At 41.7% G+C, this 26,708-nt stretch overlaps 1 protein-coding gene across 2 annotated transcripts in view; it reads left to right on the top strand.

Moving 5' to 3' along the window:
• The window catches only part of LOC311008259 (serine/threonine-protein kinase BRSK2-like), a gene marked incomplete at its 3' end in the record, with an annotated part of 116,591 nt that overhangs the window by 73,752 nt on the left and 16,131 nt on the right, over window positions 1-26,708 (top strand). For both annotated transcript variants that reach the window (XM_084001762.1, XM_084001763.1), the window contains exons 3-12: window positions 2,150-2,235; window positions 3,827-3,967; window positions 6,991-7,107; window positions 10,662-10,695; window positions 11,770-11,838; window positions 16,146-16,292; window positions 17,864-17,895; window positions 18,696-18,860; window positions 19,102-19,199; window positions 19,448-19,598. In XM_084001762.1, the coding sequence (XP_083857888.1) occupies window positions 2,150-2,235; window positions 3,827-3,967; window positions 6,991-7,107; window positions 10,662-10,695; window positions 11,770-11,838; window positions 16,146-16,292; window positions 17,864-17,895; window positions 18,696-18,860; window positions 19,102-19,199; window positions 19,448-19,598 (1,040 nt within the window). The remainder of the gene's footprint in view (window positions 1-2,149; window positions 2,236-3,826; window positions 3,968-6,990; window positions 7,108-10,661; window positions 10,696-11,769; window positions 11,839-16,145; window positions 16,293-17,863; window positions 17,896-18,695; window positions 18,861-19,101; window positions 19,200-19,447; window positions 19,599-26,708) is intronic.

Below are 26,708 nucleotides of genomic sequence, written 5' to 3'. Positions count from 1 at the left end.
TTGATTACATGTTGTATAGATCCCTGATTGGAAGTCGGATATGACATTTTCAACAAACTAATATTGATAAAGTGGCTTCTGTGGCTGTGAGGCCTCCAGGGTTCGATGTAATGAACAGGTGTTAACATCACCTCAGTGTCTCAATGTCTTACATTTCTATCCTGCTAATTCCCTCATCACTCAGACTAAAATGTAAACACATAATTACAGATGCAGGAAAATCACGTCCCTTCAACAAATGAACTTCTTTATAATAATAAAAATACTACTATTATTGTTTTTGTTGGTATTTTATATCAGGTTACTCAAAGCTATAGTAAACCCATCATGACAATTAGTAGAGCAATATTGGCTTCACATTTAAACAGGTTGGGGCGACTGCAGCAGCAGCAGCTCAAGGTTTTCAAATTGAATATTTGAAATAAAAATGCAAGAACTGTAGAAAAATAAATATCTGCAAAAATCAGAACCCAGATCAACATAGGGCCTGATATTTATAATAGATCGGATTGGTCCCATCTCTAAAATTAATACTAAAATCAGAAACTGGTCATATAGAGAAATAATGTGCACCAGACTTCAGATGCAGTCGTGCTTTGTTTCGTGTTCATATGGAAAAACCTTATACAGAAGACATTTTGAATGAACATGTTAATGAGGGAACTGGTGTCTCAATTTGCACGTTTTCTCGCGTGCCCTTATTTTGGAATCATGCTTTTACTCTGAATTGCGTCATGGATGAGGAGCAGCCAGAAGTCTGAGAGATGATGACGGTGGTAGTTGAGATCCTGCTGTGCAGCATCACATATTGACATAGTTCAGTCATCATCGCTTCAGTATGTGAGCGCTGTTCGACTGCTGCTTTAGAGGGAGAGCGGTGGTGTGTGTGTGTGTGTGTGTGTGTGTGTGTGTGTGGGAGGGGGGGTTCAGCTTCTTATCTCAGACTGAATCCCTGAGTGGAGGACAGAGCAGGTCAGCTCTTTAACAAGAAGATGAAGGAACAGTCACTGCAGTTTTTTCTCATGACGCTGAGGTTTAACATTCACGTTCTCAGGTAGATAAATATCTACTGCTGCTCAGGCCGTTACACTTAAACTGAGATAAAAGAGCCGTTATTCAGCTACAGCTCCCACGAGGCCTTGAGAGTGCTTCTGTGGCTCCGGCTTATCCTTCACATTGTCTGCGCTTACATCGACATAATCAGCCTCTACTCCGACACAGACAGACACACATGAGCTTATTTAAGATCATCCAGGACGCCCTGTTTCAGAAAGCGGGATTAGTGAAAATTCTGAGTATGTTAAGCCTGAGATGAGGGAAACTCCAAGTTTTCCATTTCAAAGAGCTGGTTCAGCGTAATCCTGAGTCAGTTGCTATGGTAACATGTGCTGTGAAGCAAACCTGCTGTCTGGCAACTACTCGCTGCAGCTGCTGTTATAGATTTTTTTAATATGTTCATACTCCACCATTAAAATCTCAAATTCGGTTGGAGTGAAATAAGTCGCTCTGTTTCTTACTTGGTGCCATTGTGAATAGTGTCATGCGCTCCACTGATGATGGCTTTTTCTGCTCACGGTGAACGCGCTTCCCTCAGGCTCAATATTATTCTGATCAGCCGCTCTGAAACCAAAAACCTTTCCGAGTTTTCATGCTCAGGCTCAGTCAGCTTGGAGATCTGGATTAGTTTGTTGAGCCTGCTTTCTGAAACAGGACCCTGGTTGCTCCCCTTGGTGTGAAAACAGGAGCAGTTTCTGTTTTCACATCCACTGTTTGATTGCCCAAGCTTAATGTGTATGTTGCTCAGATGTATTTGTGTTAAATGAGCAGAGTAAGGCATCGAACTCCACAATGCCTCAGTACCAAACCATCAGACTTTACAGGTGAACCAGATCCAGAGGTTAAGTGTTGGAGTTTTTGTTTCAGCGAGCACCAAAACACAAGGGTGTGAAACACAGCCCAGAGCCTCTGTGTGTGTGTGTGTGTGTGTGTGTGTGTGTGTGTGTGTGTGTGTGTGTGTGTGTGTGTGTGTGTGTGTGTGTGTGTGTGTGTGTGTGTGTGTGTGTGTGTACTGTACTGTACATTTGTGTGTGTGTAGATGAAGGTTTTGTGTCCATAACTGTGTTTTTTTCTCCTGTTTGTGTGTCTGCAGGTGGAGCGGGAGATAGCCATCCTCAAACTCATAGAGCACCCTCACGTTTTAAAGCTGCACGACGTCTACGAAAACAAGAAATACCTGTAAGTACATCTATAAATGAACCAAACTGCACCTACTGTATGTGTATGTGGACATTAGTGACCAGACCACTCAGTACTTTGCACTACAGGCTACATTCACAGCATCACTCACACAGTGTGATGTAGTGCGAACTGTGTCTCATACATTTACACTGATGAGATATTTAGGTTCAGTATTGGTTGATTGGTTGGTTGAAGATATTTAATTTGAATATGAAACAAAATATTTCACAGACAGGGAATAGCAGTTAAAGAATAAAGAATAAATAAGTCGCCACCATTAAAAGTAAGTTATATACAACTTTACATTATTATATACAAAGAATGAATTTAAGGATAATATTCAAGAACCGTTGCACAAAACACCTAAAGTTTCTGACTTAAGTATGATGCTTAACATTAAATGTTTCTCCTTAGTTGCAGCAGTAAATACATCTGAAATACAGACAAAAATTATATACAGTTTTGGTGATGAGGAAATTATACAGGATCAGGAAGCAGCAGATCAATAAATACTGTAGAATAAATACATGTACAGCAGTAACAGCTAAATAACTGCTACTTATAGGACTAAAATACCTTTAAAACCTTAAATACCAAAGTAAACATTTTAAGAAGAATTTTAAGGCAACCTTACTTGAGCGCGTTTGGTGTAACAGAGAAACATCCACTGAGGGTTCAGGCCGAGATGTTGTTTTCTTTTGGAGAAAGAGAGAAGTGTTCACTATCAGAGTTTGTATCTCCTGACCTCTGGCTGACAAACAGCTCTGATGAAGTGTGAGAATTAAATCTGAGACCAGATCCAGGGTTAGGGTTCTTCTTCTGAGTCCCTGCAGCACCGTGGTCCGCCCCTGCCGCGCTGCCGGTTCTGGGGATTTCATTAAAGCCTGTGATGTTTCTGTGCTCGTCCTACTTTAACATGCCCCCTGCTACTCTGCATCTTTAACGTATATCCCTGTTTTATTGTATACATTAATCTGCTGCGCTCCAGCGGCGTGGCTTAATACGTCGTTCAATAATTGATAAAGGCGCCGGCGTCAAATGGAGCGGGAATTTGTTTTCTTAATGACGCGAGGACAGGGACGGGTGGTCATCATGGATGCGAGGAGTTTGCCGCAGAACGTTTCACACTCACAAATCACAAGCGAACATGTTTCTAATTTAAATAGCCCTGACAGGTAAACGCTCGAGCAGATCCCTTAATCTGCTAATAAATCAGGCGGCAGGAGGACGGGCCGCGGGAGGAGCCGGTTCTCTACGCAGAGCAGGGATCAGCGACGTCTCCGAGATAAATGAACGGAGGAGAGAGATAAAACATTTAAAAAACCACAGACACACAAACCAACAGGGGCCGAGGATTTGCTCTTGGATTTACATCACGCATCGGCGCTAACTTCAACATGTCGCACACAAATACTTTGTAGTTTATGACTCAATAATTTCATGAATGCCTCTTTAATTCTGAGGAAAAATGGGACGTAGGACGTCGTCTGATGGATCTGTTTAATCTCTGTGGAAATTGTATTTACACAGTTGCTGTGCTGGTACACGTCTCACCGCCGTGGCCTGTTCCCACTCTCCTCCCATGCAGGTATCTGGTGCTAGAGCACGTGTCCGGGGGGGAGCTGTTCGACTACCTGGTGAAGAAGGGACGGTTAACACCTAAAGAGGCCAGAAAGTTCTTCAGACAGATCATCTCAGCCCTGGACTTCTGCCACAGCCACTCCATATGGTTTGTTACTTTGACTTCATTTGCTCTTCATCTCACACACAACTGACGTCAGTGCATCAAACAAAATATAAAACACAGGTCATCACCGTTAGTGTGATTCATTTAATATAATTGTTAAAAAAATAGTTCAGCTCAGTAGAATCGCCTGATTCCTCTCAGCTGACTGCAGCTGCACCTGACATTTAGAGCAGGTTCAATAAGAAGCAGAAGTTTGACCACAGGCCGACTGAGGTTGAACTAAAAACTCCCACACACTGCCCGGTGCACTCACAGTACAGAAAACTGTATCGACTCTGTTTTAGGTCTGTGCACTGAAATGTCGTCAATCCATTTTTTTTTCCAACTGCAAGTGTGGAGGGTTTCTAAGTTAGACCTGGAATAAGCAGGTAAAATCTGCAGCCCTGTTTCATCAGGCTCACGTAGACAGAGAGAAAGATGGAGAGAGAGAGTAACTGAGACAGAGTGAGACAGATGGAGAGAGATCAACTGTCTCAATAGTTAAGACAATGGAAACACTTAAGAGACAGAAGACGAGAAGCTGCAACAGATTAAAAGATGTTTATGAAGCAGCTTTAAAGTCACAAGAGCAGCAAATGCAACAGTTGCTCTTTTCCTCTTCATGGATGTACAGTCGAAATATTAAAGCTACATACAGTATAAAGAGAGAAGCTGAGAGAAGATTCTGTAAAACAACACTGAGATGTTTTTTTTTTTTTTTCATTTCGTATCATGGATCAGTACTTACTGTAATATAAAACACAACAGAAGAAGAACCATGGAGCTTTAACCACTTCCTCTAAATTTGCCCTCCCTCTCTTGGGGTCATTTAAAAACTACAGTATTTTCTCAGTTCAGCAGCAGAAACACTTCATTCTGTGCTGCATCATTTTCCTGACAGGTTGGTGGACAGAAGCTAATTAACAGTCATCAATTGTTTGTTATTCACACATGTTGAACACTCATTAAATCAACGCAGCATCAGATTTTATTTAGTGGCATGGTGGGCTCCTGAGTCACTAGATTAGTCACCGTGCCCCATAGTGTGAAATAAGTCAACCACAGATTTTAACTGATCAAAATATTCCTCGCAGATTCATTTTCTATATCATTTCTATGAGGAGTGATCTTCCTAAAAGCTCTGAAGTGTTGCCTCTGTTTTGATGGTGGAACAACAGGTTTCCTCCAGCCTGACTCCTCTTCAGCCTCTCTCCTCATCAGCTGTAGCCGGGGGCGACTTTAGCGGCTCCAGCTCCTCTTGATCTCTTTTCATCTCTCCCAGCACCTTTAGTTCCTTGATGCACAGCTGCAACACTGTGTTTCTAAGAGCAATTGCACATCAAAGAAGTTCTGCCTCTGACTCTCAGCATTACACATCAAGTGTTTGGCTTTGAAGGACTGGATTTATTCTACGCTGGTTTTTTTTTTTTCTCTGGGGGAAACAGGGAGGTAAATGACCAGGGTCAGGGGAGTCCAGTCTAGTGGTTTCATTTCCTCCACTCATTTTCAGTAAATAGAGGGAGATTTAATACTGGCTTTGACCTTTACACCTTGAGGGTATCAGTTCCACATGACTGGAAGGTAACACAGTGGGATACAAAAGTGTGAAACCACTCTTAGATCCCCCAGCATGATCAAGGTTTAAAAGCAAATTGGCTGTGACAGTAAGAACCTGCTGCATTGAAATCATATTTTCTATTGAACTTCAACAAATAAGCAAAATAAAAACATGTGACAAGCTGTATCTCAGCTAGGAGGTTGCATCTTTAATAACTGCAGTCATCAACTGGTGTCCTTCATAGCCATAGTTACAGATACCCTTAGAGGCCAGTGCATTGCAGCTTAAGAAAACACGGATGTGACAACATGTGGCTGTTTCCAGGGGACACACAAAGGTGATAGACCAAGCTAACATTTGTGTCTTTATGCATGTGTTTTCATGAATTGAAATTAAGTCCGAACTGAAATCAGATGGTCTGGTCTACTGAGGATTCTCACTGTCACTTAGTAACCTTGGCAGTACAGTACATGCTGTAACATTTGCAGCGTTGGCCATCAAGCTAAGCCAATATCTAGTACTTACACCTTGTAAGTATTGGCCTTTGACATGGGACAGCTGAGTGGCGCCACCACCACATGATTGGTCTTCAAATGCAGCCTTCAAAAGATGCAGCCTCTGAGTTTGGACGCACCTTGCTTTAACCGGATAGTCTGTGTCAAAAGGAACAGGATTTGCTCAGGATAACTTAAAAAAAACATTTCACATCTCTTACTACTTCAAGGACACTCACAGAACTGAACTGAACTTTCGCTGCCGTCTTGCCTGTCTCCTGCTAGGGCTCCCGACTGGGCTACTTGGGGCTGGGTGGGGGGACCCCTTGCTTGCCCCTCTGATATATTATTATCATCGTAATATAAATAATTAATTCTAATTCTAACAATTATTCTTGTGATAGTCATTATCATGATATATAGGTTTACATTAGTTTATGTTTGTAAATGTTATTATTGTACTACTTTACATCATGCTATATTATATTATAATGTTTTGCATTGCCCTGTATTATATTATCATATCTTACATTAACTCATCACACTATATCAGGTTAAATCATATTGCATATTATATTATAATGTCTTGTATTGCCCTGTATTATCTTATCTTATCTCACATTATCTGGTCACATTATATTAGGTTAAATTATTATATTGCACTATACTATGTTAATATATGCCATATCATAGATTATTATTATTTATTTATTCTCTTTTTCTTTCCTCTTCCTTCTCTTCTCATATTTATACTTTTATTGTATCATATACAGTATGTCAATAATACCATTCCATCTATACTACCAATACATATTGTAACTTTATTGCGTTTTCATATATTGTTATTATTAAATAAATAGAAAAAGTTGTGAAAAGCTAAAAGCTGATGAGAGCTGAAGAAAGTCATTGCTTCGTTGGTTTTCACTTCAGATCTGTGTCTGAGCCTCTGTCTTCTGTTTTCTGTCGTTCTCCAGCCACAGAGATTTGAAGCCTGAAAACTTGTTGTTAGACGAGAAGAACAACATCAGGATAGCAGACTTTGGCATGGCGTCTCTGCAGGTCGGGGACAGTCTGCTGGAGACCAGCTGTGGGTGAGTTCAAGTCACAACAAATACACCTCAGTCCCAAACTCTGAGTTCAGAGTCCAAAATATATCAGCATCAACAGTTGTACAAATCATTTTTTGAATGTTTGGTGACTTGTTTACACCGCAGCTGACAACCTGCTATGACTGTAATACAAGTTCTCCAGTCTTTTCTCTTTCTCATGTTGCTATATTACTCAGTGTATTTTTGGACCATTTTATGCCCTTTATTGATTGGTACATTAGAGAGACTGTCACAGTGAATCTATCTATATAGATCTGCCTAATATGTCTGGTTGGGAGCCAATGCAGTGACCTCCTGCTGAGGGCTCAGCAAGCCCATATGCCACCAGAGTACTCTTATGAAATACTGTGTTTTAGTATATGAACTTTACTTTGCAAGCACTATAGAGAAAAAGATTTGACAAATGAGAGAGGAGAGACTGCCAATACTGAATTGAATTTTTATTTTATTTTATTTATTTCCAGCATGTAAGCAAAAACCCGAGCAACAACGTAAGCATGTTATAGAACAAAAATTGAAAACAAAAACATTGAAAACAAAAGCATAATCATTATATTCTTTATAGATATTCGAAAAGGAGTGCGATGTAGCAATGCTTATTTAATCCCACCCCTTCTCCATAAATCATAAATACATAATTTATCCACTCAATAAAACTGAGTATTTCAGTGTGTGGTGGTTTATTTTTTGATTAAAAAAAATATAAATGTATCCGTTCATCTAGCTTCCTTCATTATCTTGTGTTGCACATTATAAATCTTAAAGGAAATTATGTAAAGGTCACACACAGATCTATTACATGTAGCATTCATTCAAAATCAGGTGTATGTCCATGTTTTAGCTCTGTGTTTGGTCTCCTCCAGTCTGTCTGCGCAGGTGGTGAACAGAGAATTGATCAGAGCCCCCTAAATCAGAACCAAACAGGAAATGTGCCCCAAAAGGCTGAAAAGGGCTCAAAAAATCCTTGTAGAGCTGCAGAGTCCAGCTAGCTGTCATTGTTCATATGTGTAGCTTTGATTCAGGCAGTTGTGTGAAGCCGCTGCGTCTCTGCAAACAGGAGAAATGTCGCAGTTTTATCAAGTCCTAGTTGTTTGTTCTTCAGGACATGAGCTGGTCCAGGGTGTCCCACTCTCCACAGTGAACCGCAGGCTAACCACTGTTTCATGGACTCAGTCATGTGGAATGACTGCAGCTCGACTCCTCCGGCTCAGAGACGCCGTGCAAAGCTAAAGAGTGAACACGGAGCGGCTGAGAAGATGCTTGGCCCACAGTTACTCATTAGTCCTCATTATAATTCAGACAATTAAGGAACTGGTTATCTTCTCAGTAATGCACCAGAGTCATGTTCTGTACCCGCTTCTTTCGTTTTCATGCTGATTCCTCAGGTGCGGCTGAGGGTTGTGTCTGTCATCCAGACACTGGTGGTGGGATTTAGCCTTTACAGATGTGGTGTCAGGGAGAACAAAGGAGTGAAAAATAAATTAGTTAAGTTCCGTGAGAATTCAGTGATTTAATTTCATCAGACAATATTACGACCTCTTTTTTCATAGAAATGTTCGTTAATGTTACATCGCTGTTGCTGATTTGACAGCAGTCCCACATTTTTACACATTTTCATGTCTGATGCAGCAGATAATCCAGAATCTATCTAACGTCTAGCAGCAGAGAATTAGTTCAACTTTTTACATGTAGGTGATTGTGTAGCCTACCATCCTGCTCCAGCTGCTGCAGTAGTTCAATGAAGGAGACAGAGGAACTCTTCCTGCCAAGTGAGAGGTGTGAGAGTCTGGTGATTAGACGCCATTATGATGTCAACAGGTTAATGGATATATTGTTGTTTAATGGAGGTTTTATAGTCAGCTGTAAAAAGGAAGTGTGTGATGAGTTGGTTGGGAGGGCAGTTGGTGTCAGTCGGCCGTTGGGTGGTAGTTGCTGGGAGATTTGAGTCCTGAGCTCCTGATGGTGTGATAGATGGAGCTGCATCCACATGAGGATGTGTCAGATTAGTCTTCCACATGTCAGTGGCTCAGAGAGTTTTTATGAAGAACCGCTGATGGATCCTGTAAATATCTCGCATGAGTAACAAGTGGACCGGCTCCTTCGCTTCACGTGACATTAATGGAATTTATAAAATGTCACTCGGCGACGACTGAGGACGAGTCGCCTCAGGCAGGGAGGATGAAGATTTGCTTGGCTGTAATTAGATTGCACTTAGTGTATTTTGACACGAGTTCAAATTGACTTGTTTTTACATACATTAGCATAATGAAGCAGGATGTTGGCAATGATGGAGTGTGTGTTTACTCTGGGAGTTTAGATGAAACACTGTCGAGCTCTTTGCTCCATTTGTTCCGATTAATCCACACAGAGAAAGAGCAGAGTGTGTTCTCACTGCTGCGAGTGCGTGCTGTCATTATCTGATTATGAATCTTATGCCTCTGTTAATGTTGTGATTTCACTTCTCCCCCTCCGACATTTCTGTTCTTTATATTCTTTCTCAGATAAACTGGAAGATTTCCATTTTTTGTGTCATAGATCACACTTCATGGCAGTTTTAGTGCTTTCCATTGACACACAGTCACTGAAAGATATGCTTTTGGGATGTTTTGGTGGCTCACCTGGTGGAGCAGTAAGGCTTTACTGCAGAGTGCTGGGTTCAAGTGTGACCTGTGGCCTGATGCTGCATATACTGTACTGTAGTCCACTTTCTCTCTCCTTGAGTGTCGCTGCAAAATAAAGACAAAATTATTGAAAAAAAAAGACTAAAAAGAAACGGTTCAATGATTTATTCTTGATATACAACGCGTTACATGGCCAGTCCCAGTATCGTGTTGTTATCCAAGGCTGAAAACTGAAGGTGGTCGTCTTGTGTTATTGATCCTCTGGAACAACCTTGTAGAGTCTTACACCACACAAACCAGATCAATACGTCTTTTTATTGGCATCTTAATCCGTCTTTCTTTGGCTTTGAGCATTTCATCTCTTTGCTTTAGTGGATACGATAAATGAATACAATTTGTATCATTGTGTCAGGTATAAATTCATACCAGGCACCATAATAATAAGTTGCAGCTGTTCACTAAATTAGCATTGATATGTAGCAGTGATGTTAAGTGTCAACTCAGTAAAACAATCAACAGTTAGAAGTACAAGAGTTTCCCCTGAAACATGTCTAATGAGTTTCTCACTGTGTCTGAGTCAAAACTTGTTCAAACGTTTATGTAGAAGTTGAATTTCCTCTCCCAATACTGTTGTTTGTATGTGAAGTGTAACTTTGTGGTGGATATTTGCTGTTATGTAATGGTCACTTAGCCAACATAAAAAATCATGAACCACGTCAGGCTGAAGCTTTTTTATGTCACAAGTAAAGTGGCTCATATTTCCTCAGAGGAAGTTATGTCAGAGCTTCACCTGGTCTCTTATTCCTCAGTTTGTTGGTTGTGGCTGCTGGCTGTGTGTAGCGTGTGTATGTAATTGTGTGCATGTGTGTGTGAGAGAGTCCATTCCACCATAACGGCCTCTCTTGTCTCTTCCAGATCTCCACATTACGCCTGCCCAGAGGTTATCAGGGTAAGTGCTCTCTCTTTCTTTCATACAGTAATAGCAGCTCCAACCAGAAAAAGCTCTTACATCACAGATCCCCCATCCCATCCCCCCACTGGGTTAAAACACACTTACATAAAACATCAGCTATTTGACTTGTAGCTTTGTAGTTCTGGTCCTGTCCCTGTGGACGAGTTATGTGGACATTACATACTGTGTGTCTAATACAGGACATAGGCTATGTACATATATCACCTATAGGAGGATATGTTATTATCGCATTGAAACATCCTCATAAGTTGGCAACATGTATGAAATATTCATAAAATTTGTTTATGTACATATATAAAAAATATTCATGATTAATGCTACATAGTATAATCTGTTGCAAACCCATATGTTAATAGGTTTAATAAAAAATATAATCATACTTGTATGTATGGGCTAGATATCAATATATACAATTGTTCTTATGTCTAATAGGGTTCATACATGTGCATACTGAATATTTTACATGTGGATATTTGTACATATTGGGTTATTATTACTACAACTGACCCTTTTTTTTGCCCCCTATCTAATATACAGCAGAGATGATGACTTTCTTACTCACTTCTGTTTGTGCAAACAAAGGTGTAGGTGTAGCTTTAACGTTGATCGTTGGCCAGAGTTTGAGTGTGTGCACCTGCCTCTGAAACAACCTTTAAAACACCCACAGTTCTCCTCAGTTCACCTGCTCAGGTCTTCAGATAGATTTTTCCAGTATCTTATCGAACCTGCTTCAGCTCCTCTGTGGACATGACCGCTGCTAGAAAATAATGGTTACATGACAACCTACATCTGCAGACATCATGGGTCACGCAGTAGATGCGGCAGGCAGGGTCCACCAGAAAAATAAAATTCAAATGCTTCTTCTTAGAATAACTCCTGCAGTGCAGTGTAGTCAGCATCACAACTTACTGATGTTATACTGTAGGGATATATATACAGTACATATATTTAAGTCAGGAGCCTGGTTTAGGAAACAGCCTCAGAATGAAAGTTGTGCACAAGATGTGAGTCTCACCTCATTCTCTCTCTCTCTGTCTCTGTCTGTACCAGGGCGAGAAGTATGATGGGAGGAAAGCAGATGCGTGGAGCTGTGGAGTCATCCTGTTTGCACTTTTAGTGGTGAGTAACAGACTGTCCTCTGACACAGACATTAAAATGAGTCTCTGATTTTTTATTTTTTTTTGCACAGGATGTGAGTATCTACAGTATGTGTCAGCATGAGTTAAATTTGGATCATGGGGTTTTGGTTAATTTGATTTTTATTAAAATATAGATCCTAAAGTGCTGCCATGAGCAACAACTTGATTTGACTTGGTTTTCAGTCTGAGCCAAAAAAAAGCACTGAACGAAACCGCCACAGCCAGGTCCGTCACTTTTTTGTGTCCATGTAAACACCTCTGTTGTGTTGTGAGTCTAGGAAGTTGTTTTCTGAATTTGCTTGTGTCTTTGCATGTATGAGGTTGGCTTAGTGCACACACAGTTCAAACCAATAGTCCCTGTGTTTCTTTTGCCTCTTCCACTCTCATTTCCACCCTAATACTTTCAGACAACAGTGTCCTGGATTTTTGATGTGAATTTGTTTCACAGCGTTTTAATCAGGAAACATCTGAAATGATAAATGATCATTTCAGTGTTCATCTCCTCGCTCCTCGAACAGCTGTAAGACTCAAAGTGCATCAGTGTATTTGTACAGAACATGGTGTCACAGGATAACCTGCTCACACTCCTGGATTGATGCAGTGTTGAGCAGGGGGTTCTCCCCACCCTACCCACCCACAGGAGGAGGAGGAGGAGAAGTTGATTTAGTTTTTTTCCTGAGGCAACTATTTACGCTGAATGAAGCAGTCATTCCCCGCAGAATATCCAAGGTGAAGAATAAGGTCAGAAACGTTTCAGCACAAAATAAAGTGCAGCACCAGGGAATTAAAGGTCAACATCCAAACGCACTGGTGGACAGAACATGTTGGTGTTGTTATTAATGAAGGTCGCTGTTAAAGGCAAATCTACAGCCTGCGCATCTGACTTTAAACATGGCGGGTTTGTTGTTGGTGTCGGGAATATGAGAAATGTGTGGCTGCTGTAACATCATGAAAGGTGTTGCAGTGGACGGGTGATGGGTCTGAGCTTTACACCAGCTGGGATTAAATTAAACATGAGGAGCTGGAAACATGTTGTGTACTGATAAAGAATTGAAATCACATTATTAATTGAATGAGCGTAGACATGAAGCTCTCCTGCCTTCTCTTAGGCTACTTAACTTTGCCAGGTACAAAAATTCAACTTCAGTTCAGTTTTAGTCAGATGGTGCTAAATGACAACAAACACTACCTCATGGGACTTCACAGGAGGAAAGCTAGGATAGATGGCCTATCTGATAGAGAGATGATATGATAGGAAATAAGAAAGATTCAAAGATTTTCAAGATTTTTTTTTGTTACTTTAGGACGCTTGTACATCTCTAAAATGTGGAGACAAACAGGGAATATGAGACAAACATGCAGTAAAGTTTGGAGGAGTTGAACCAGCTGCTTCCACAGTTGACACCCTGACTGCTCGGCCATAATGACTTTTCAGCCAGTGTCACCAATGGTTAAAAATGTCCACTTTCCCAGAACTTAACCTCTCGTCTAATGAACTCAAACAGAGGGTCAGATTAAAGCTAGCGTTAGCTAACATGCTAAGTGTTTGCATGTTCAGATTCACCTCCTCCTCGCGGGCCGACCAGAGACAGCTACAGCTTTAGCCAGTGAGTGCTATAGCTAATTTTTGTTTTACAGTGGAGCCTTGCAGCTCGAACAACCTGATAAACCAGCACCTCCTTGCCTAACCCCCCACCCCTGCCCTAAATTATACATATGACACTACACCAGAGGCAGTGCTGTACTTTGAACTGACTCTTTTTAAAGGGATAGTTCAACATTTTTGAAAATTGGCCCATCGCCATGATCCCCCTAGTAATAGCAGTAGGTTCGTTACCTTTAATTGTTGGTCCAAGCTGCTTTTAGATCGGGGGAGAAGAATACCGAGCGGCGCAGCTACACTACGGAGGCTAATGGAATTTCTTGGTTTTGCTCATCAAACTCAGCAAATACACAACCAAAAAACTCAAAAACGCTGTGGTGGACAAGTTGTGACCTGCACATTCACCACGCTATGAGATAATAGCGGAAAGTTGCGAGATGGAGTTGTTTTAGAGGCAAAGTCGGACTTTACACTCTAGACGGCTGCTCGGCGGAGTGATTTCAAAAGCGCCTGTTTACTGCAGATACGTCCGTATACTACGGCACTGGCTGAGGTGCGCACACTGTGTCCCTCCGACCAGTGGTTCACTGAAGAAAGTAGTTCCGAGTATTTGCTTCACTTCTCTTAACTTTCCGCTATTATCTCATAGCGTGGTAAATGTGCAGGTCACAACTTGTCCACCACAGCGTTTTTGAGTTTTTTGGTTGTGTATTTGCTGAGTTTGATGAGCAAAACCAAGAAATTCCATTAGCCTCCGTAGTGTAGCTGCGCCGCTCGGTATTCGTCTCCCCCGATCTAAAAGCAGCTTGGACCAACAATTAAAGGTAACTAACCTACTGCTATTACTAGGGGGATCATGGCGATGGGCCAATTTTCAAAAATGTTGAACTATCCCTTTAAGTGTGAACACAGCACTGACCAGAGGCCGACCACATCTGGAGGCAGGGGAGAGAACGTACTTTCCTGAACAGGTCTGAGAGTTGATGTTGATGTTGAAAATCTTTTACAGTCTGCAAACCAAACTGCCCGTGTTTGTGCTGGTTTGTCTGAATTGATTTGTGTTTTTTTTTTTAACATTCCCATTTAAGATGTTTGAATGACAGTGTTGCGTGGTGTGTGAATCACTCTTGTGTACTACAGACTCTCAGCAGCTCTGTCACGTAAAAAGCACGTCACACAACAAAGACTTTTCAAAGCAGTGGCTCCATAATGTGACAGTGACAAGTGAGCAGCCAGGGAACCGAGTAAATAACTGTTTGTTTGTTTGTTTGTTTGTTTGTTTGTTTGTTTGTTTGTTTGTTTGTGTGTGCGTGTGTGTGTGTGGTATGTGCACGCATGTGTGTTCCTCCCCTGATTGAGACAAAGCACATAACACAGCCATCATCATGTGAAGATCAATCTCTCCACTTGTGTTGTTTTGATCGCCTACGCAGTGTCACCGGCCATCTGGCTCCGTCCTGCTCCTTTTCAATGAGGAGGAAACGGTATCAGTCATCACGTCGCTGAGCGCCCTCCCCAGCCAGAGAGCAGAGACACAAACTGCTTCATCATCAGCAGCTCTGATGACTGATATCGCTCACAAGCTGCCTCCAGTCCTCCTCTTTGTCACAACCCGAATTATCTCTCCGTGAACACCTGACAGGCCATTTACATGACAACAGGAGGATGTCAGTGCAGTGTATTGTGTGAGCAGGTGAAGGGCCAGTTCGGTGCCCGCTCTGTGTTTTCAGATCTCCCTGTTGTGCAGTTTTGATTTTTGGCCCTGTGAATGAGGCAACAACAACAACCATTGGCCATTTTTTTTTACCACGGAGCCACAATGAATGATTTCTCATGGTTCTTTCATCCAGCACTGCCAAAAAACTGTCCTCCCTGAAAAACACAAGCCCCAAGGTCGTCTATGCAGCAGCTGTTACGTTTTAGTATTAGATGACCTCAAGTGGCCAAAGTGAAGGAAGGAAGTGAAGTAGGGAGTTGTGGGATGGTGTTATTGAGAGACACGCAAGTAAACGATAAAACCGTAGACTGTGATGGACGTTTCTGAAGCTCAGAGTGAGCTGGTCCACTGTTGCCATCTTGGCAGCCCCCTAAAGCCAAGCTAATTTAAAAACAGTCAAAGAGTAGGGGCATTTGCGGAGCAGAGAGTGTGTTGCATCATTCCTGCTCCACAAAGTGGCCCCGCCCTCAGTCCTCTATACTGTCTCTGAAAAATTGTATAAGCAGTTGAGTTCCACAGTTTTTAGAGACCAAAATAGTTTTTGTACCAGGCTGTAAACATGTTTATTTCAGTTTTCACAACCATTATGACAAAGGTCATCTACAGTAATCTCAACAAAATACTTATTTTGACTCAAACCACAATTATTTCCCGAGGCAAACTAAGTAGTTTCAGTAGTTTCCTCAAAACCTTGTCGGTACCATAACCTAAACCCTTCATTATTGCTACCATGACACGGATGGTCGTCATGGTACTTCTGCTGCTGTTTCTTAGTGGTTGATATTCAGGCTGGACACATTCCTGTTAGATTTCAGTTCTCCCTTTCTATTAGTCAGCGGGGCAAATCCAAATGTCAGACTTCAAATCAGTTCGAAGGTGAACTTTATGCACGGATCAACATCAGCAAAATCATTGATGCACATTTCTGTCCAAGTCGATTGACCATGTCGTCTTCCCGCTCCTCCAGGGCGCTCTGCCTTTTGACGACGACAACCTGAGGAATCTTTTGGAGAAGGTGAAGCTGGGAGTTTTCCACATGCCTCACTTCATCCCTCCGGACTGTCAGAACCTTCTGCGTGGCATGATTGAAGTGGACGCCGGCAAGAGGCTCACGGTAAGTCGTCATACACGCCTCCCCCATGGTCGGCCGCAGAGCAGGAGAGAGCTGAGATCTTCAGTCAGGAGACTCGTGCTCGCTTGATGTTTTCACAGACTGGGCTTTTGCTTTAGGGACGGCTCAGGCTAAATTTAGCAGAGTTGCACCATGACTGGCCCTGCAGCGATGGTGCTCTGCATAAAATCTTTTCATCTCAGGCCAAGGATTTGTTTTGGCTTAGAATAGAAACATTACGGAAATGACAAAAGGCTGTATTAGATAATGTGCTTTCACTTCTGTTCTGTCTGTGGCTGTTTTAACGTGGCGCTTGTTTTTGGCAACATCCCACAGCTGATAAGCTCCAAATTGGACTTCCATAATAGCTTCAGTCTTTTCACAGATACCATACACACTTTACTGCAGAGATACGTTCACACACTCACATACACCTTACCTGCTTGTCTTCAGGCCTGTGGGAGGAAACTGAAATATAGAAAAACAACCCAGAGTCCCTGGTCAACATCTCATACCTGGAAGAATGAAGCTTGTTAACTTGTGTTTTAACCATATTGATAAAGTCACCCAGACCCAGCTCTGCTTAGTCTGAGGAAGGGACACGTTTCCAGCTTGTTTCCATTTTTATTAATTAGATAAGTTAGCTTTTCCATAATTAATTCCATATGTCTTCTAATGTTTCTCGACACTTGTTCAAGGTGCCTCTGACTTTTTGCTTCAGAGCTGTGATACTCATCATCCAAAACAAGTAGAGTTTTTCATTGCACACTTGTGTTTCTAAAAGAAAATGTTGTACTATGTGTGCATTCAGCACATTTTTTCTCCACATTCCCTCCAACAACTGGACAAATGTATCCAATAGTTCAGGAAAACAAAATTGAAGATTTCACAATATGAAAGAAAAACAGAAGAAAGAATTTAAAACTATATCTGGAAATGAGTTTCAGTGATATTCACTCCCATATTAAGTCCCTTTCCATAATGTTTGATCATTAGTCTGTGATGGCACCTGCCGATCCACCCAACACTCCCAGTAAAGTGGATGCCATGCGGTTATGGCAAAATAACTGCCCCGACAGTCACTAAGAGTCAACCTTGAAGTCAGCCCTTAAGGGGAAGTGCAACAGTTTTTCCATTTCTAGGAGTCGGGGTAAATAATAAATGTCCTCAAATGATGTGTCAGAGTTGGTCGGCTAGATAGAAGTGAACTTATCAGACCTCTGGATGATGAAATCTCTGGTTCTTGAACGCTTTTCTTCCCACACTGCTGTAGAACTAAATCTATTTAAATGTACAGCTCACGGCTGGTAACAGGGTTTGTCAGTCCTTCAGACAGGAAGTACTGGCTCACAGCATCGCTGCAGGGAGTTCAAGTCCTAATTGTACTGGATGTGTGTATTTTAGATGGTTGTAAGTGAACAAAAGCATAGAATTAGTGGAGTCTTAGTAATAACCAAAACATAACGAGCAAATACAGGTCCAACATCCTGTTTAATGCTGAGAAATTCTTTCTCTTCTTCATTCATAAACTAAGAGTCATTAATCTTCATGTCCTGCTCTGATTTCTCCAACAGTTAGAGCAGATCCAGAAGCACACGTGGTACCTGTAAGTACATCCACCTGTCATATACTTCCTATTGCTGTTTACGTTGGCTGTCTTTACAGTATATAAATGTTCACATGAAGTAAGTTAAGCAGATGATGCAGAGTTACAATGATAACAATGTGTTCCCTCAAAGCCAGTACTTGATGTAAGCCTCTCAGAGAAGAAGCAGCTGCATGAGTCCTGAGATCAAACATGAGGACAGTTTGTCCTAATGGACCTCTGATCCCTAATGGATTCACTGATTCTGCTTCAAATAGCTGAATTCTGTCGACGACCCTCATCAAAAACATCAGCAAACTGACTGTTTGTTGAATGTTTCGCTTTGCACAGTGCTGCCTGTTTGGCTTTTATTTTTTATAGTTTTTTCTGTCAGTAATATGGTTAGTATACCCACCAAAACAAGAGTGAGATCTGGAAATTCAGAGGTCAGAGATTATTTTGTCACACCAGAGAGTTTGGGTGATAATTGTACTTTCTTTTTCAGGTCAGTTTGTGTGAACTGCAGTTTTGTTTTCAACTCATCTGACTTGACCTGCTCAACCCCAGACCTCATGACACAAAAACACACCTCTAAAATAAAATTAGAAAAAAAAGAAAAGAAAAGAAAAAAAATATATATATATATATTTTTTTTTGTGAGTTTTAGCTCACACGAAAAAAACAACATGGAACTTATGTCCGTTTTATTTCTGTAGCCCAGTATTACAAATCACAATATTAGTACACTCCATGTACTTTACAGTCTCCACAGTATCGTACATCAAGTGTGTGTGTGTGTGTGTGTGTGTGTTGTGTTGCAGAGCTGGAAAGAATGAGCCTGAGCCCGAGCAGCCTGTCCCCAGGAAGGTGGCCATCAGGACACTGGCTGCAGCCGAGGAGATCGACCCAGACGTCCTGGAGAGCATGCACTCTCTGGGCTGCTTCAGAGACAAGGAAAAACTGACCAAAGACCTGCTGTCTGAGGAGTGAGTGGGGGAGGGGGAGGAAGGGGGGGCTAAAACCATGGAGGCAGCAGTTTAAGTGAGAGAGGGGGAGGGGGATAAAGGAGCTGATCAGAGGCGCGGGGAAATATACGAGACGGCAGACAGACTGTCATTTTGATGAATTCTTCTATTTAATACGTCCTGTGATGATGGAGCATCTCACTGTCCCTCTCTTAACCAATGGGCACTCAAGCTGATGGCGAACTCTCTCTCGTCTCTGCAGGGACAACCAGGAAAAGATGATCTACTTCCTCCTCCTGGACCGTAAGGAGAGGTATCCCAGCCACGAAGACCAGAACCTGCCGCCGCGGAATGAAATAGGTAGGTCAAGCTGAAGTCCAGCAGAAACACATGAGGGTGGGCACATGTGTTTCTCTCTCCATAATATTAGCTACACAGGGTTTCCTCCAAGAGCCCAGATAACACATTTGTTGACATAGAAAAACAAGGGACATTTTCTTAAATCACTGACTTTTGTTGGTTCGTGTTGTTTCTGACCTGCTTCTTTGTCTTTTCTTTTCTTTTCTTTTCGTCCACCTTCGACCTTCTGTCCTCGCCCTGCTCAGCAGACCCGCCCAGGAAGCGCGTGGACTCCCCGATGCTGAGCCGCCATGGCAAACGGAGGCCGGAGAGGAAGTCCATGGAGGTGCTGAGCGTGACGGAGGGGGGTTCTCCCGTACCTGTGCGGCGAGCCATCGACATGGCGACCCACGGCCAGAGGTAAGAGACACCGTGACGCCTGCACGTGTGTTCATGAGCATGGACAAACATGTCTGACACACGCAGGTCAGTCGGAGAAGGTTTGCTGTTGTTCGGAGTGTTATTGATGATTACTGTGATCAGTTATCAGTCCTGATAAATAATGTATTCAACCCCAGGTCAGCAGAGAGAGGAAGGGAGGTGCAGATCTTTACAAATTCATGTCACATGTCCGTTTGACGTCTGTCCTCCGCTGTAAGCCCCTCCCTTCTCCTCTGACCTGATGTTCAATACATGAGGCGTCTTCCTCTCTGTGCTGGTTCAGGATGTACAGAATACAAACGGTTCCCGTCTCAGACGCTCTGCCAGAGACTAACAGCACACTCTCTTAGCTCTGGTGGACGCTCATCAGTTGTTGAAATGCATGAGCGGGACTCTGAGGTTTGTACGTTGTGTGTGTAAAGTGTGCAGCATGGAGCATGCAGTCAAAGAGGACATGAAGAGGCTGTAAACATGTGTTTGGCAAGTTAGTGCATAATGTATATAAAAAAAAGGGAGAATTGTAGTTTTTACAGCATCTGAAATGTGTGATATTAAAGTCCAGTGAAGGTCCAGATAAATACATTCATGTACAGATACAAACAATAGATCGAAGCCTGGGCACTCCTCACTCTGCATGGACTCATGATTCCTGCATGTGATGAATAAAAGAGAAGAATCATCAGCATCAGAGGAAACTCTCTCACCAGGGTCACTTCTGTATTTATGGATCTTTTCTCTCAGTATTTACTGAGTGATCTGTGCAAGTCGAGTGTCTGCACTGAACCGTGGAGCTTTGTGTTTTACTGTAAGTGGCAGCTGTTTGTCCCTGTTCATTTCTACAAATATAAAAAAAAAAAAAGAACTCGTAACAAGGTCCCAAGCTGAAACCGAAGCAGGGACACTGCTGTTAATGTGTATGGTGGATGTTTTAACTGCTCCTTCTCTAAACTGTGAACTTAAGGCACCATGGCAGCAGGTGACATAGACAGGGAAAGAGAGCGGCAGATCAAATATTTGGACTTGATGCTAATTTCGGTGAAAATCTCCCAGAAGCTCAAAGATAAATGTGGATGTGGAGGAGCAGCTCTTTACTGCAGCTGCTGAGATTTCCTTCTTTTATACAGTATAGCCCGGCCTCCATGATGACTGCTTTTATTATAAAATCTTTTTTAACGTATTTCTCAGAAAGATAAAACAAACAACAAAACAGAAATAAATCAGTAATAGAAGGCATAACAGTGTGACTAAAAATAGAATTCAAACAAAAATAAAATATAGTATGAAATATAACGTCACAACAATGTAAAAGCACATAGCAGAAACAATAGCAAGTTGTTTCTTCTGCAAAGTGAAATCACCCACAGCAATGAATGAGAAGTGGCTCATCATCATAAAAGGGCAGTGACCTTCAGTCAAATTGAAAATGTAAAGACTTGGTTTTCGATGGTGAGATAAATGGAAAATAATGTCTGCCATAGAGTTTCAAAAGCATAAAAGTCTGCTTTGTGTTCTGGACAGGTAAAACAACTTTAAATGCTGGTAAATAAACATTTAAAACTGAGCAAAGAGGATTTGTGTTTGCAAATGTGGAGCCGAAGGTGTTTGTTTGAGGCCTGTAAACAAAATGATTTTATTATGTATATGTTATTTATATTTATATTACTTAATAATCGCTTTGAAAAAGAAGTTGTCAAAAAAGAAAAAACATAGAATGTTAAAAGGACAACACGTTACATAAAGCCAGTTGATAAAAGTGAAAGACTTTGTTGAGGTTAAGCGGCTTTAAGGCTGAGCCATCGTCCTGAATCTGCATTCATGTGGACAGTGTTAGTCGCTCATATTCATCAAAAGCAGACAGAAAAAAAAGACTTACCTTCACCTCCGTCATGAGCTGCTTTGATCAACAGTTTGATTTATGACAAAGGAAAAAGGGCGAATGGTTTCAGAAGATTTTATCCTTCGTATTTAATTCAACCTTCACATTTTGTTTCAAAGTGTAACTGTTGAGAACTGCGGGAACCAAACATACACGTGGCACATAGCAGTTTATATATGAATCCAGTCACTCAACAGTCGTGTAGAAGTCGTCAGGGTAAAGAGAGTGGCTTCATTTGAGGGTGTGAACTGACTCCAACGGATCACACACAGTTAGTTCAGGTAGAGGAGACAATGACAGCGTCTCACTGAGACCTGAAGTTGATTAACTCTAATAAGGTGGAGGTTTCATGTCTTATATTTCCAACCGTGCTGCTGCTTGAAGGGAATGACTGAAGAAAATAAAGGCATCATGTTGGCAGATCTGAACCAGGGAGGACAGAAACACCTGAAGTGATGTTTATAGGAGATGAGTCACATTTTCACTTCGGTTCAGTCTGATGATTAAATGAAATTTGTCGACTGTAGCAAAGCGTTTTGATCCAAATTGGTAAAAATGAAGCATTTTGAATTTGTTTCAGCTCTGACTGACTTCTTTACCACAGCAACAAATCTAGAGGTTCATGGGTAATGTAGGCTACCTAGTTTGGGCCACACCGATGTAATGGAAAAAAACATGTAATAATAATAGAAACATATACTCTTTAGTTGTTGTATATGTAGTTACGGAATCATCCAACAGAGAGTGTAAACATTGATTCATCCAGAATATATGGTTCTACAAGTTTAGTGAGCAAGCCAGCTGCTAACATGCTGGCCAGTCACAACAGTGGTCAGTCACAATAGGTTTCAAGCTTCTTGTTTTCAGGATTGGGCTTCATTTAATCCAATAAAGGGGTTATTTGTAAAGCTACATGAACCACCAAGCTTGTTTACTACCTGTAGAGCGGTTTATAGTCATTTGTTCCTTCCCTTAAAAGTTGTGATCTCATAGTAAAATAAATCACAGTGAATCTTTTGAAATGGACTGATTTCTGTTACTCTTTGAAATGTTTGTTTGTCCATGTCTTTACTGGAAACTGTGCCCGATCCAACTCAACAGGCCCCTTTTCCTGTTGACCTGGATCGGCTCTCTCAATATCCAGCATTTATCTCTTTATAGTCCAAATATCACATACGGCATTTGGACTGGCTCTGGGTTATATACGGATAAGGTACAAGTGATAAAACACTGGTTTAGTTTTATGTGACACATGTCAATGTACAATGCACAGTGAGCTGAGCAGTGATGTTCAGTGTTATTGAATCAGAGCTGGACAATATGGCCTAAAAATAAAATCATGTTACGGCTTCATACGGAGATGTGAAACTCAACCACATCTGTAACGTCATTCCACCTTGACCCTTTTTCTCATTCAGGACACCGTGGGGAAAACAGTTGTGATTCTGTTAGCTGCTCGATCGCTGCTTGTGCTTGTTAGCGGTAGGCTACTTGTCCTCCACAGCTGTCGGTGCAACAGGCTCCTCCCACTCAGGTGCTGCCTCTGTTTGATGCTGAATAAATGAGTCGTGCTGCTGCTTTTAGTCTCCACAGACCTTCACAGTGACAGTGGTTTGATCCAGATCGAGCCCTACAAAAACCCAACAAACCACTTTCAGACTACTGAGGAGACGCTGATCTCCTCTTTGCTGTTATTAGCCCGCGCTGCCATGTTGATGTTGTGTCCGAAGAGAACTCTGTGTTGCTATGGTAACTACAGATGTTCAGGGAAGAGGTGGGGGCTCTGTGCCATAATTATCCAAGAAAAAGAGAAATCTACTTCTCATTTTGAACAAATTTGAATTATTCAATAAAAACAATTTATTGCCCAGCTCTATACTGAACATCAGCCCAAGCCAAACCTGGATCACTTTTACTACTTTGAAACCTGAGCCTTTTCTATCAGACCGAGGATGAACACTTACTTAACTGAGAGTAGAAAAACAGTGAGGCTCCTGACTCCTACAAACACAGCATGAACTGTTGATTTTCCGGCTGTGGCGGCGTGAATCTGAAGGGGCAGGTCCACCCAGCAGGAGTCAGCTGATGTGCTGCTGTCACCGTGTAGCAGCCTGTTCAGCTGATAGAGATAATAAAGCTGAACATGAGTCAGAGATGAAACCTGCACAGTTTGTTCCTTCACAGTGAGGGAGGGTGTGAACGTCCCACTGACTCCAGCATGACCCATGACTGCGTTTCTCCTCCTGGGTTTTGTCTCCTGATTTCTGAGTTTCTGAGTCCATGCATGCGTGAGGTTTTTGTGTTGCTCTCTGTCTCATGGTGATTGTGTTTGTTTTGCTGTGATAAATGAGTTTGGTTTGTTTCTTTGAGTGCTGCATGCTGTGCATTAGGATTCCCCCTTATGTGACTGCCTTTTCTGTCTGTCTCCTGATTTTCTGTCTGCCCCTTTTTTTTAGCAAATCTGTTTTCAGTAAAAGCTTGGATATCACAAACGCTAACTGCAGCAAGGAGGAAAGGTATTGGTCTGCTCCGTTTGTTCCTCAGTTTCTACGTAGTCAACTCCATTTTGTTCCTTTGACCTTTCCATCCACTCATTTGGTTTCCTGTGTTGGTTTCAGTGTGCCTGTAGTTCTCGACACGTCTTTGTCTTTCACTTCTAAATGTTGCATGTCTTCTTACCCAAAATGTCTCTTTGCCTTGGACGTAACCAGTGAAGATGTGTGTCTTTTACATTACTGACTTTTCTAACAACAAATCTAACCATACAGTAGGAGACAAAAGAAGCAAAATTCAAATTTGCCAGGATAACCTCTCATTAAGGAATAACTTTAAGTTGTATTGTCTCTTACATTTAATAAAAGATAAAATGTCACACGATATTGTTTAAAATGATTTCTAACAGTGTCAGTGCAGAGTTTTAGAGTCACATTCAGAGAAAACCTTTCAGGTCTCTCTCAGTAAGAGAGAAAAATGACTTGATAAGATGAAGACTTTCGCTGTGTCGTCCCCTGATTACCTTTAGAAGTTTATACTTGACTCGCTAACAAGAGACTATTACATATGAAACTAGAAACTAAAAAACCCCTCACATACAGTGGCTCTGTGGGCTAAACACTCAACTTAAGAAAACACAATTAGCCAGAGTAAAGACAGCCACAGAGGTGTCTCCAGGGGACACTAAAGAGTGATGCACCTGGCTGTGTTCCTTTCTTTTTTGTGTCCGCTGGAAATACCTTTCTTGTGTTGTGTGTGTGTGTTACAACTCAAGATAGATTTTTAATGAGTCTGTTTGTTGTGTCTGTTTACATGTGTTTTCTCAAGTTGTAGTACTTTTTGTCCTCTTAGGGTCACCTAACTGACATACTTCCTAACTTATTCTCATTGTACTTGCAACTATTTTTCTATTATTAAACAAAATCCCATACATTTGAAGGAATAAAAAACATTTTTGTCTAACATGTGATTAAATACTTGAATTGATTGACAGCCCTACTTATAACCCCTTTAAAGCAGAGTTGTACCTGCTCTCAGTCGTGTGTCACAGGTGAAGCTGCTTTTTACCCGACTGAAGTTGTCTTGAAAATTACCCATGGTGCATATTCTTTAATATCTGTGTAACTCTCAGTGTTAGAAGTCATTAAATGTGTCTCTTGTGACCTGGAAACAGATCAGTCTGATTCCTGTTTAATGAATTAATCTGAAACCTCTGGGTCTTTGTGTATTTCGCCCATTTCAGACATTTTACAGATGTTTCGCATCCTATGTAAACAGAACACCAGAGTCAACACAGCATAGGTTCGTCAGCATCAGAGGATCCAAAAACAAACGGGCTGGAGCTTATTTATCCACCGATACTGTCTGACACAGGATCAGTGTGTTTGCTGTGAGAAGAAGCAGCAGAAACGAAAAAAAAAAAAAAAACAGCTCCCTCTGCCTCTTTGCAGCCACTTCCTCTGTGACGTTCCTCCCTCAGCCCTCGGGGACTGAGGAGGAGAATTTTTAGGTCAACTTCTCTGCTTCCGTCTCTCGCTCTCCTTCCTTCCCCCAACCTACCTACTACACTCCTCATTGTCAGTGTATGTGTGTTTATATTTGTTTGTACTCTGCCGGTCTGTTTTCTCAGTGAAGCAGGGGGAGGAGGAGGGGGGGGGGGGGTAATTTTCAGCCTTGGTGTCGTCTCCAGCCTCCCTGTGTGACTGACCTTCCACATAGGGAAGCTCAGTTTGTGTATGGATGCGTGGCCTGGTGCAGATTAGCATAAATTAATTGGCAGGAATGCAGATGGAGCACAAACAGGAGATGGAAATAAGGCTTCCACTCCCTCTGAATAGCCCCTTATCTCCCTCATCATCTAATTGGGGAGATCCATAAAATGAAGCTTGTTGCATCCTCCGCTGATGCTCGCTCTCTAACACACACCATCCATGATGAGCTGTGAATTAATTTTCAGATTTCAAAGAGAAGCCGGCAGCAGCTTCCTGAGGGTGGACTGGATGGTTGTCACAGTTAATGATACAGTGTTAATGGAAGCTGCTGTCTGAAGACTCCGACGGCCAAGAGTCTCCTCGCCATTGTTAATCCAGACACACAACTCCACACACACAACCAGTGGTCACCAACCTTCTTTATCCAAATCTCCCTGAGCTTGTCTCGTGTCAAAGTCAAGATGTCCCGATGTTAACTGTTCTGCTTCTTCACTGAAAGTTGTAAAGTTGCAGATCATGCTCACATTTACCTTTTTCAGTATTTTTAGCAAGTACAACTGTTAACACTGCACACAACAACAAAACTTTCAGAGGAGTTAAAGTTTTCTCCATCTGTCATGGAGCCTTCTCCAGTATAAAACTATCAGACCATATTTGTCTGCAGGTCAAAGTGTTGGTAGACACTGTATAATTAGCTTAGCATAATTCTTACAGCACCTAGATCTAGTTCAGTGCGTAATATGTGGGAATTTTCTCATGTCATTTTTTGGTATCAAAGGTTTCGCCTAACAGTCAACCTAACTCTATAAGAAGTAAAGCTTTATATGCTATGCTAAGATAACCAGCTCTTTAATATTGTTCCATACAAACACAGCATTATTTCCATCACAGCTTACTTCCAAAAGCAAATGCCAACATGTCAAAGTGCCCCTTCTTTAAGATGAAGAGATTCAGGTTTACCACAAATCAACATCCCAACTAGGATTGATCAGGATACATGCATATTCA

Source organism: Trachurus trachurus (genome assembly GCF_905171665.1).
Source record: "Trachurus trachurus genome assembly, chromosome: 3".
Classification (NCBI taxonomy): domain Eukaryota; kingdom Metazoa; phylum Chordata; class Actinopteri; order Carangiformes; family Carangidae; genus Trachurus; species Trachurus trachurus.
Note: the sequence above shows the minus strand (reverse complement) of the source record. Positions and strands in the feature narration are given on the sequence as shown.